The sequence below is a fragment of the Antechinus flavipes genome, chromosome 5, assembly GCF_016432865.1.
Source record: "Antechinus flavipes isolate AdamAnt ecotype Samford, QLD, Australia chromosome 5, AdamAnt_v2, whole genome shotgun sequence".
Taxonomy (NCBI): domain Eukaryota; kingdom Metazoa; phylum Chordata; class Mammalia; order Dasyuromorphia; family Dasyuridae; genus Antechinus; species Antechinus flavipes.
The window spans coordinates 270,209,013-270,222,704 of NC_067402.1; the positions used below are offsets into that span (position 1 = coordinate 270,209,013).

At 34.9% G+C, this 13,692-nt stretch overlaps 1 protein-coding gene across 1 annotated transcript in view; it reads left to right on the top strand.

Moving 5' to 3' along the window:
- Window positions 1-13,692, top strand: part of CFAP54 (cilia and flagella associated protein 54) — a 340,765-nt gene that overhangs the window by 155,098 nt on the left and 171,975 nt on the right. The window contains exon 40 of the mRNA XM_052001234.1: window positions 4,795-4,947. Within this exon, the coding sequence (XP_051857194.1) occupies window positions 4,795-4,947 (153 nt within the window). The remainder of the gene's footprint in view (window positions 1-4,794; window positions 4,948-13,692) is intronic.

Below are 13,692 nucleotides of genomic sequence, written 5' to 3' on the forward strand. Positions count from 1 at the left end.
TCAGGATAAGATCTGTGCAATTCAACAAAGAAGTCTTTCCCCTTCTGTCTTCAATAAAGCCCTCTAAATCTAGTTATTACAACCGTGTCGACAATTGAGACAGGAAGGAAGGAAAGTAACTGGCAGACCCAGAAAATCTTCCTGTAGTAGTTGGGCTTAGGTCAGGGATGGATGTCAAGAGGTTGGGGGGAAAATCCTTTCAGATTTGAGCCCATGAATAGCTCCTGCATTTTGTAGCTGAGGTGAGATAGATTTAATCTAAAAAAATAACATTCTTAATTAAGGACTTTTTCATTTGTATTCCAAACATAAAGAGATAGATAATTTATCTTCTCACAGCTGAGTAGAGGTCATTTTCACTGATTAACAACTTTGGGAGATTGAAAAAGCCGTCAATGATTACTAGAACTATAAAATGTCTCTTGATAATCCAAATGAATTATTCAGAGATTTGTCAAGAGAAAAAAATTAAGAGATGTAAACAATTCTGGAGTGGGTGGAGTTTTTTCAATAACTTTGAACAGAACAATGCACTCTATAAAATTTATCATTAAGATGACAAAATAAGTTTTAATTAACACATACTTTGGCTGAATTTTATGTTTCATTGCAGTTTTATTTTTCCAATAAAGATGATTGGTTAAATGTATTATAACTAAATGTGATCCCTAGTTAATAATTTGTAACATTTCTCATAGAAATAAATTCACAAATTAAAATTGGTGTGAGATATGGCTGCCATTTTTGATTCAGAAAATATGGTTGCTCTCTGTCTCTCCCACCCAGGGTTGAAAGTCAGAAAGAAGCTATATTTTCTGAACCAAAAATGGCAGTCATGATTCTTCTGAACAATTTTTTTTAGAACTATTTTATCTTTATGCCTGGGATAATCTTCTAGACTTTGCATTCTGATAACATTTACTGACTTTGGTAAGTTTTAATCCCAGTTGTGTTGGGCTTTCATCAGCTTCTTTGTACCTTTCAGATTGACATGTACATTTGGAAGCAGCTTAGATGTTGCAGAGTGCCAGAAATGACTCACTTCTATTATTTCTTTGTGGTCTAGTCTCTCAGGAGTCTCTAGCATTTAAGCTTCAGTTTCTACACTGATGCAATGAGATGCATAGGGATATTTCTTATTGACCTCAATTCAATTTGTGGAGAACATCAGTGACTTTGGAATAATTTCTGGGTGTAGACATAACTTTGGTATAGTTAGTTAATCTTCAGGAAGATTAGTACAGGTGTGTGAGATAATTAACTTTTCTAGAATAACCGCCTAGATTCTAACCATATTCTCTTGCTATGACTGTAATTTAATACTTGATGTCCAGAAAAAAGAAGGTTTCACAAAAATTCTTCTATGTGCCATGGTAAATCAAAATATACCTTCCATGGAATCAGGAGAAAAGCTCTCAATAGTTATAAGGCCAAGTAGTGTTGGGCTAGGCAGTAAAAGGCATTTCTCTCCCTTTAATACGTGTTTATTAGGATAGGAAAATCCAGCTCCAGTAGTCAAATCAGTGAGCATTTATTATGTACTTACTACGTGCCAAGTACTATGCTAAGCACCATTAGCACTGGGCTGAGCCACCAAATGTAATTCCTTAGAAAGGAAGTCTCTTAAGACAGAGGTGTCAGGACAAGGCAACCCCATATAAAGGACATTTTCACCCCGTTTCCTTAATTTGTCATGTACATACAGCCATTACTAATTAAAGGAATATTTTCCAAATCCTCACTAGTTAACCAAGAAGCAAAAACAAATCTGTAAATCCATGCTCAACCTTGTGAATGCTAAGTATTATTGTCCCTTTTCAGTAAAGGGAAAAAAGTGGGATGGCTTATATAGGGTTTCATTTTAGAAAAATGAAGGGGGATAGTTTTTGGACATGCATAAAGATCCCCACTTCTTTTTAAAGGGAAGATTTCATGGTCTACTCCAATGTACGATAATATTCTTCCTCAGTTCTTTGTGTAACAAAGACAAGTTTGTTGTAAGGCAACATGAGTTCATAAATGCTTGTGTCTTATGATTGTGCTCATTGTATTGCAGGATAAATAGAAATTCAGACACAGAGAGAGACAGTGATTGAGAGACAGAGAGAGGGAGATATGGATGATGAAATAGCAAGACAGATTGAGAGACATAGAGACAACGACAAAGACATAGGGTGAGAAGGAGACAGATATAGATAGAAATGAGTAAAAATACATAGAGATAAGAGAGAGAGGAAGACATAGGTCGGGAGGAAGAGAGAAATAGGAAAATAAGGAGACAGAGATAGATGGATAAGGAGACAGATTTAGATTTAGATAGGAAGAGATGATTTAGCTAAAGATAGGAAGAGGGGAAAGAGAGACAGATACACAGACAGATACATGGAGGAGAAAGAGAATGCATGAGAGAAAAAGAAAGAAAAGGACAGAGAGGGAGAGAGAAAATGAAGGGGGAGAGAGGGAAAGAAGGAGAAAGAAGGAGGGAGGGAAGGAGAAAGAGAGAGAGAGCTTAAGTGCTTCCTTATGTGCTAAGGGTTCCATAAGTAGTAAGGAATAGAGCTGGGATTAACATTCAGGTCTTCTGATTGGTTTTATATTATACTATTGACTATATTCCACAGCTTCTCCTGTAAACAAACTAGATGTTTATTCCTCATAAGACAGTAGCTAGTTCCACAGGAACTGTCAGCCCTCATTATAGCCATTTTCCCGGTCCATGCTATTCTTCCAGTGTCTGAGTCAGTGGCAAGAACATAGGATTTGTATTCAGAAGACCTAGCTATGAATCCCAGCTCTGTTACTTTCTGGGAGAGCTGGGACAAGTCACTGAATATTTTTGTACCTTAGTTCTCTTCTCTTTAAAGTAGAAGAGTGTGAGACTCTAGGGTATCTTCAAATAAATCATTTTAGCTCTAAATTACTCTCCTTCCTTTCTCTATCCATTTCCAGTACTTCTGACTTCAAACTCACCATGTCCAAAATCACTATCATCTGCAAGCTCCCTTTCATTGATTTTCCCCTTACTATCAGAGGTACCACCATTCTCCCAATATCCTAGGCTTGAAATCTTAAAATCTATAAGTTTTTTTTCTTTAACATCCAAGTTTATTCAAATTTTCTCAATTCTCATTATCTTAGTGAATGTTAGATCTTCCTTTCAATTCCTATTAATGCCATCTTAGTTCTGTATTTTACCATTTTTTTCCTAGATGAAAGGAGCTTTCTGCCTCAAGATTGAAAATCATCAAAATGGTTTTTAAATGTCATTGGAGAAAAATGTTTAAAAAGATTGGAAATTATGTCAAGGATAATTTAATTCAATCTATGCCAAAGGGAAAAAAATTCCTCTACAATAGAGGGGTCAATAAATAAAGATACACTACAACATAGAGAATGTTAAATTAGTGACTTAAGTCAATATGCAGTCAGGCTCTTCAGGAACCTGTCTTTTTTTTTAAATCCACATGATTGCGTGGCAGACCACAATACTATCAGGCAAAATAAGCTGTCAGAGCCCACAAAGCCAGGGTCCCCAGTTCTACCAAGGTGTAGAACTTGGAAGAGTTTCCATAAGTGATAGATACTTAGCTCAGTGTTCCCTAATTCCCTGCACCTCTAGTCAAAGGCTTCTTTTCTTAAAATTTGTCCTTCCCAAATCCTCTTCTGTACTTTGCATAACCCTCCATTCCATCATATTTTTTTTTACCTTATTTTCTTCTGGATTTTTGATCTCCTAAGAGCCCTCATTTTCATTCCTTAAAAAACACTTGTCAGTCCACAAAGTTTCTTTGTCTCTTTCTGTATTCCTTCCCCTAAGGCTTCCTTGCTTTGAAAATATTACCTGAGCTTAAAAAAAAAAGATGGTTTCATCTCTTATGATTAGCCAGAAAAAAGAAACAGCAGAATTCTTCATAAAGAAGATTCTAAGATCTGAACTTATTTGCATTTCATAAGAATCAAAAGAATTTTCCAAGTTTTTTAAAACTAACTTAAAAAAAAACCTAGCAAAGTAAGTTTCACTGTTGAATATTGTTGAAATAATTACTGGTAGTCCAGGGGAAGAGTAATGGTTTGGAGAAGGAAAAAGTCTAATCTATAAAACAGAAGAGGCTGATAATAACTTGGTGGTATCATGTGCAAAAATGTTAGTAGTTCTTTTTGTAGTGGCAAGAAATTGGAAGCTGAGTGTATGCCCATCAGCTGGAGAATGGCTGAATAAGTTATATGAATGTCATGGAATATTATTGTTCTGTAAGAAATGATCAGCAGGATGATTTCAGAGGGCCTGGAGAGACTTACATGAACTGATGCGGAGTGAAGTGAGCAGAACCAGGAGAACACTGTACGGAGTAACAATAAAATTATATGATAATCAACTATAACAGATGTAGCTCTTCTCAGCAAAACAGTGATCCAAGACAATTCCAATAGACTTTGGATGAAAAATCTCAATCACATCCAGAGAGAATATTATAGAGACTGAATATGGATCAAAGCATAGTATTTCCATCTTTTTTCTTTTTCTTTCCTATGTTTTTTCCCTTTTTGGTCTGATTTTTCTTGCATAAGATGACAATTTTGGAAATATGAATAAAAGTATTGTACATAATTATTTTATATCAGATTGCTGTCTTGGGGAGGAGAAGTGGGGAAAGAAAAAAATTAGAATACAAAATCCTATCAATATGAATGTTGAAAATTATCTTTATATGTATTTGGAAAAATAAAACACTGTTGAGGAAAAATAACTTGATGGTATGCTTCCTGTCTAATGATGCTATGTTTTCTTTTTAGAGATGTATAAAGCAAACAGACTAGTGTCGGTGCCCTTGAATGTGAAAGAAACTTTGAGGTACTTTAGAGAAACTTTGGGGAGATCTAAGCACTGCAACAGGTCTCTGAGATATAGCAGAAAACTGCTTGCTTTGTTCCTGGCCCACACACAAGGTAAAGTATCCATCAAAGGAATTAAAGCAATCATCAAGTGGGTCTCAGGAAAATGATTGTGTTTTAAAGTAAGTGTTTTTTAAAAGTTTTCCTATAAGACCTAAAACAATGATTTGGTGATTTTCTTTTCTCTACAGCAAGGATTTTTCCATCAGTGGTTATCTTGGATTCAATAGTTTTTTTTTTCTTTCTTCATATAAATGCATTGAATCTCTCAAGCCATAATGAATGAATGAATGAATGAAAGAATACTGTGGGGGTTCCACTGGCCAACCATTCTCCACTTTTTGTCCTTCTCTGTTTCCTCCTGCTTCCTTCTCCCTTCTTGGCTGTTACTGTCTGTATGTCTCTGTCACCTCTCTATTTTCTCTATCTTCTATCTTCCTTTTCTCTCTTTATTTCTTCCTCCTCCTCTCCCTCTTTCTTTGCCTCTGTCTCTGTCTCAGTCTCTTTCTTTCTTTCTCTCTCTTCCTATCTTTAGCTAACTCATTATCTCTTCCAATCTAAATCTCTGTCTCCTTATCTTTCTTTCTCTCTGTTGCTGTCTCTTCCTCTCTCCCCCTCTTTCCCTGTTTTTCCTTTTTCCTCTCTCCCATCTCCCTCTCTCTGTGTCTTTATAAATTCTTCCCTCCCTCCCTCTCTCTTTCTTCCACCTCCTTCTTCCCTTCTTTTTTCTCTTTTCCTCCCTCCTTTCTTTTTTCTCCCTCTCTATTTTCCCTCTCTCTGCTCTTCTCTTTGCTTCCACACACTCTCTCTTTCTCATTCCTATCCCACTTCCTCCTCTATTGTTTCTTGCACTACCGACCTGCCCCTTCTCATCATTCTCTATTTTCAACCATCATCCATTTGTCCTGTCATTCCTTGCCTGTTTACTTCATCAAACTTGCACTCCTATGGCACATAGCTGAGTTCCTTGCTTAGAAAAAGGCCTCAATCAGTATTCGTTGATTGATTAATTTACTGGTTGATTCTCTCTGCCTTTTTTGTCACCCTCAGAGCAAGTAATTGAAAATGAAGTAGCCATTGATGAACTGATAACACTCTGAATCAATTATGGCCTTCTTTTTTAGCTTCCTGAGTTCAGAGTGAGGAAAATGGTTGTGCTTTAAAGTTCATGTTTTTTAAATTTACCACCCTGTAATAATGATTTGATGATTTTTCTTTTTCTCTACAACAAGGTTTGTCATCAATGATTATCTTGAATTTAATTTAATAGTTATTTATGAATTAACAAAAAAATTCAATACTTGAATAAAAAATTAAGTGCTGGTATATGTCAAATATCTGGGGTACAAAAATCAAAAAGCAAATTATTTCCTGCTCTCAGGAAACTTACATTCTAATGGGAGAGATAACATAGCAGAGAGAACACAGATAACACAGAGATGATGACACAGAGATAACACAGCAGCAAAGTGAGTGGTAATGTATTTTCATCATTTCCATTGGTAAATTATTATTCAGTCATGTCCAACTCTTGTGATCCCATGAACCACAACACATCAGGTCCTTCTATCCTTCACTATCTCTAAAAATCTGTCCAAGTACAAGTGCAGTGTTTCCATGATGTCTATTCTTCCCTTCTCCTGGGAAGGATATCCTTCCCTTTTCCTCTTTGCTTTCAGACTTTCTCAATATCAAGGTTTCCCAGTGAGTCCTATCTTCTCATTATGTGGCAAAGTATTTAAGCTTCAGCTTCACTAATAGATCTTTCAGTGAAAAACTGGAATTAATTTCTTAAGTATTGACTGATTTGCTTTCCTTGTTGTCCAAGAGACTTCCAAAAATCCTCTCCAGTATCAGAATTCAAAAAGCATCAATTCTATGGCAACCAGCTTTCCTTATAATCCAACTCTCTCAGCCATACATTGCTGGTGAAAAAACACACACATAGATTTGATTACATAAATCTCTGTTGGAAAGGTGAGTTTCTGCTTTTTAGCTTGCTCTCAGTTTTGCCATAGTTTTCCTTCCAAGGAATAAGTGTCTTAATTTCACTGCTTTAGTCATCATCTGCAATGATCTTTGGGCCCAAGAATATAAAATCTGACACTGCTTCCTTTTTTTCTCTCCTTGTTTGCTAGGAAGTAAAGGGACCAGTTGCCAAAACCTTAAGGTTTTTGTTGTTGTTGTTGTTGTTGTTGTTAACCTTCAAGCCAGCTTTTACTCTCTCTTCTTTTATCAAGAGCTTTCTTAATTCTTCTTTACTTTCTGCCATCAAAATGGTATCATCTGAATAATCTGAGATTGTTGATAGGGCTGGAATCAGGAAAACCTGAGTTCAAATCCAGAGGCAGACACTAGCTCTATGACCTTGAACAAGTCACTTAACCCCTGCCTGCCTTTGTTTCTTCATTTGTAAAATGGGGATAGTAATAGCATCTACCTCCTAATGATGTTGTGAAGATCAAATAAGAAAATATTTGTAAAAAGTGGCATGTAGCAGGTGCTATATAAGTATTAGCTATCATCATCATCATTATTATGAGGATTAAATGAGCTGATTAAAAAACATTGAACACAGTGCCTGGCTCATAGTAAGCACCATATAAAAGTTAGCTGCTGCTGCTGCTTCTACGACTACTACTACGATGACGACAACTACTACTACTACTACTACTACTACTACTACTATCACTACCACTATTAGTACTACTAACACTACCACTATTAATACTAATACTACTATTATTACTATTTTGACTACCACTATACTTTTACTAATACTAGTATTACTACAATTACTACTACTATCACTACTACTATTAATACTACTATTACTACTACTGTCACTACCACTATTACTACTACTATTATTACCACTATTATTCTACTAGTGCTACTACTATCAATACCACTATTAATACTACTATCACTACCATTATTACTACTATTACTACAACTATCACTACCACTATTATTACTACTACTAGTGCCACCACCACTACTATGATAACTACTACTACTATCATTACCACTCCTACCACTACTACTGCTACCACTACCATTACCATTACTATTACTTCTACTAGTATTACTACTATTATTACTACAATTACTATTACTATTACCACTACCAGTATTAATACTACTACCACCAACTAACTGTTACCACTATTATTACTACTACCAACTACCAGTATTAATGCTGCTACCACTATTACTATCACCACCACTGCTACCATAATTACTACTACCATCACTACCACTACCACTACTATTGCTACCACTACCATTACCACGAGTATTACTTCTTCTACTACTACTACTACTACAATTACTACTACTACTGCTATCACTACCACAATTACTAACTACTACTACTATCACTGCCATTATTACTGCTACTACTTATACTACCACTATTACTACTACTATTACTAATACTATCATTATCACTATTGCTACTACTATCACTACCACTATTAATATTACTATTACTATCACTATCATTACTACTGCTGCTATCATTACCACTATTACTACTACTACTACTACTATTACTATCACTACCATTATTTCTATTACTACTACTACTATCACTATCACTATTAGCACTACTGTCACTACCATTATTTCTATTCCTACTACTACTGTCACTATCACTATTAGCACTACTGTCACTACCATTATTAATACTACTAGTACGATTGCTTTTACTATCACTACCACTACTACCACTACTACTGCTACCACTACCACTACTATTACTTCTACTAGTACTACTACTAAAATTTCTCCTCATTCTCCTATCACTACCACTATTACTACTATTGATACTATTACTACTTACTACTACTATCACTACCACTATTAATACTACTGCTACTACTATTACTATCACTATCACCATTACTACTACTATCACTACCACTATTAATACTACTGCTATTACTATTGCTACTATCACTACCACTATTAACATTATTACTACTTTCACTACCACTATTACGATCACTATTACTTCCACTACTATTACTTCTACTACTAGTAGTAATACTACAATTACTACTACTACTATTTCTATAACAAGTACTACTACTACCACTACTACTACTGCTATAAAAACTACTACCATCACTACCACTACTAGCACTACTATCACTACCACTATTACTACTACTACTACTATTATCACTACCATTACTACTACTACTACTACTATCACTACCACGATTACTAGCTACCATTACTACTACTACTACTATCACTACCACTATCACTACTGCTATCACTACCATTATTACTATTACTGTCACTTCCACAATTACTACTACTACAATTATCACTATCATTACTACTCCTACTACCACTACCACTGTTACTACTACTATTACTATTACTACTATTATCACTACCGTTACTACTACTACTACCACTACCACTGTTACTACTACTATTAGTATTACTACTATTATCACTACCATTACTACTATTACTATCACTACCACTATTGCTACTACTATTACTACTACTACTATTATCACTACCATTGCTACTCCTACTATCACTACCACTATTACTGACTACCATTACTACTATTACTATCACTACCACTATTGCTACTACTATTACTACTACTACTATTATCACTACCATTGCTACTCCTACTATCACTACCACTATTACTGACTACCATTACTACTACTACTATCACTACCACTATTACTACTACTACTATCACTACCACTATCACTACTACTATCACTACCATCATTACTAATACTATCACTACCAATATTAATACTACTACTATTACTACTACGATCACTACCACTATTATTACTACTACTACCACCACCATTACTACCATAACTACTACTACTATCACTGCTTATTACTTATTGCTTATTACTACTATTACTACCACTATTACTAGCTACTACTACTACTACTACTATCACTACCAGTATTAATACTACTACTATCACTACCACTATTACTAACTACTATTACTACTACTACTACTACTACTATCACTACCAGTATTACTACTACTACTACTATCACTACCATTATTAGTAACTACTACTACTGTTACTACCACCACTACTACTCTCACTACCACTATTACTAACTACCATTACTACTACTACTACTAATATCACTACCACTATTACTACTACTACTATTGTCACTCCCATTACTACTACTACTATCACTACCACTATTACTAGCTACCATTACTACTGCTACTACTACTATCACTACCACTATTACTAACGACTATTACTACTACTATCACTACCACTATTACTAACTACTATGCTATACTTACTACTACTACTACTACTACTATCCCTACCAATATTAATACTACTACTATCACTACCAGTATTAATACTACAACCTCCACCACCACTACCATAACTACTACTACCATAACTACCACTACTACACTACCACTACCACTAGTATCACTTCTACTTCTACTACTACTACTACTACTACTGCTATCATTACCACTATTACTACTATCATTACTACTTACTACTACTATCACTACCACTATCACTACTGCTATCACTACCACTAATACTACTACTACCACTACCATTATTATTATTACTATCACTACCACTATTGCTACTACTAATACTATCACTACCATTACTACTACTACTATTATCACTACCATTACTACTACTACTACTAGTACTATCACTACCACTATTACTAACTGCTATTACTACTAGTACTATTATCACTACCACTATTACTGCTACTATCACTACCAGTATTAATACTACTACTATCACTACCACTATTACTAACTACTATTACTACTACTACTATTATCACTACCATTACTACTACTACTACTATCACTACCACTATTACTAACTACTATTACTACTATCACTACCACTATTACTAACTACTATTACTACTACTACTATTATCACTACCATTACTACTATTATTATTACCACTATTACTAACTACTATTACTACTATGATCACTACCACTATTATTACTACTACCACCACCATTACTACCATAACTACTACTACTATCACTGCTTATTACTGCTACTATCACTATTAGTACTACTACTACCACCATCACCACCTGTACCATAACTACTACTACCATCACTACCACTGTTACTACTACTACTATCTCTACCACTATTAATGCTACTACTACCATTACTATAACTATCACTACTACTATTATTACTAGTATCACTACCATTACTACTACCACTAGTATCACTATCACCACCACTACTACCTCTATTACTTTTACTAGTACTACTACTACAACCACAACTCTTCTAATTATTACTAGCACTACACTACTAGTACTACTACTTTACTACTACTATTACTGCTGCTATTACTAGCACCACAGCCACTACTACTACTACTACTACAACCATTACTACTGCTCTTATTAATAGCACTACCATTACTCCTTTACTAATACTATTACTGCTGGTATCACTAGCACCACAACCACTACTATCACTACTACTATTATTACTAGCACTATCACCACTATCATTACTACTACTACTGCTACTATTATTATTACTTCATTAATAATTACTACTACCACTACCATCACCACTACTGCTACTACTACTTTTTTAGTTAAAGTTTTTTTATTTTTCAAAACCTATGCATGGACAATTCTTCAACATTATCCCTTGTAAAACCCTGTGTTCCAATTTCTCCCCTTTTCCCCATGCCCTCCCCAGATGGCAATTAGTCCAATCAATATATGTTAAACATGGTAGAAATATATGTTAAATCCAATATATGCATACATATTTATACAGTTATCTTGTTGCACACAAAAAGGAAAGCAAAACAAAATGCAAGCAAATATCAACAGAAAGAGTAAAAATGCTATGTTGGGATCCACATTCAGTTCCCATAGTCCCCTCTCTGGGTGTAAATGGCTCCCTTCATCACTGAACAATTGGAACTGGATTGAATCATCTCAATGCTGGAAAGAGCCATATCCACAAGAATTGATCGTCATATAGTCGTCTTGTTGCCATGTATAATTATCTCCTGGTTCTGCTCATTTCACTGAGCATTAGTTCATATAAGTCTCTCCAAGCCTCTCTGAAATCATCCTGCTGATTATTTCTTTTCCTTCTTTTCTTTTTCCCCCCTGAGGCAATTGGGGTTAAGTGACTTGGCCAGGGTCACATAACTAGGAAATATTAAGTGTCTGAGGCCAGATTTGAACTCAGGTCTTCCTGAGTTCAGGGCTGGTACTTTATCCACTGTGCCCCCTAGGTTCCCCTTGCTGGTCATTTCTTACAGAACAATCATATTCTGTAATATTCACATACCATTCATATACCACAACTTACTTAATCATTCTCCAATTGATGGGCATCCATTCTTTCCGGTTTCTGGCCACTACAAAAAGGGCTGCCATGAACATTTTAGCACATGTGGGTTCCTTTCCCTTCTTTAAGATTTCTTTGTGATATAAGCCCAGTAGTAGCACTGCTGGATCAAAGGGTGTGCACTGTTTGATAACTTTTTGAGCATAGTTCCAAATTGCTTTCCAGAATGGAGACCTCTTCACCAACAATGCAGTGTCCCAGTTTTCCTGCATCCCCTCCAACATTCAGCATTATCTTTTCTTGTCATTCTAGCCAATCTGAGAGGTGTGTAGTGGTATCTCAGAGTTGCCTTAATTTGCATTTCTCTGATCAATCGTGATTTGGAGTACCTTTTCATATGATTAGGAATAGTTTCAATTTCTTCATCTGAAAATTGTTTATATCCTTTGACCATTTATCAATTGGAGAATGGCTTGAATTCTTATAAATTTGAGTCAATTCTCTATATATTTTGGAAATGAGGCCTTTATCAGAACCTTTGAATGTAAAAGTGTTTTCCCAGTTTATTGCTTTTCCTGTCTTTTTTTTTTTTTTGTATAAGTTTTGTTTGTACAAAAATTTCTTATTTCAATATAATCAAAATGATCTATTTTGTGATCAATCATGACATCCAATTCTTTGGTCATATATTCTTTTCTCCTCCACAGATCTGAGAGGTAAACTATCCTATATTTTTCTAATTTGTTTATAAGATCATTCTTTATGTCTAAATCATAAATCCATTTTGATCTTGTCTTGATAGATGGTGTTAAGTGTGGGTCAATGCCTAGTTTCTGCCATACTAGTTTCCAATTTTCTCAGCAGTTTGTCAAATAGTGAGTTCTTATCCCAAAAGCTGGGATCTCTGGGTTTGTCAAACACTAAATTGCTATAGCTATTGACTTTTTTTTTTCCTGTGAACCTAACCTATTCCACTGATCAACTTCTCTATTTCTTAGCTAGTACCAAATGGTTTTGATGAGCATTACTTTATAATATAGTTTTAAATCTGGTACAACTAAGCTACCTTCATTTGATTTTTTTTTTTTTTCATTAGTTCCCTTGAAATTCTTGACCTTTTGTTCTTCCAGATGAATTTTGTTGTTATTTTTTCTAGGTCATTAAAATAGTTTCTTGGGAGTCTGATTGGGATAGCACCAAATAAATAGATTAGGTTAGTGAATATTTTCATCTTTATTATATTCACTCAGCCTATCCAAGAGCACTTGATATTTTTCTAATTGTTTAGATTTGACTTTATTTGTGTGGAAAGTGTTTTGTGGTTTTGCTCATATATTTCCTGACTTTCCTTGGCAGACAGACTCCCAAATATTTTATACTATTGACAGTTATTTTAAATGGAATTTCTGTTTGTATCTCTTGCTGTTGGATT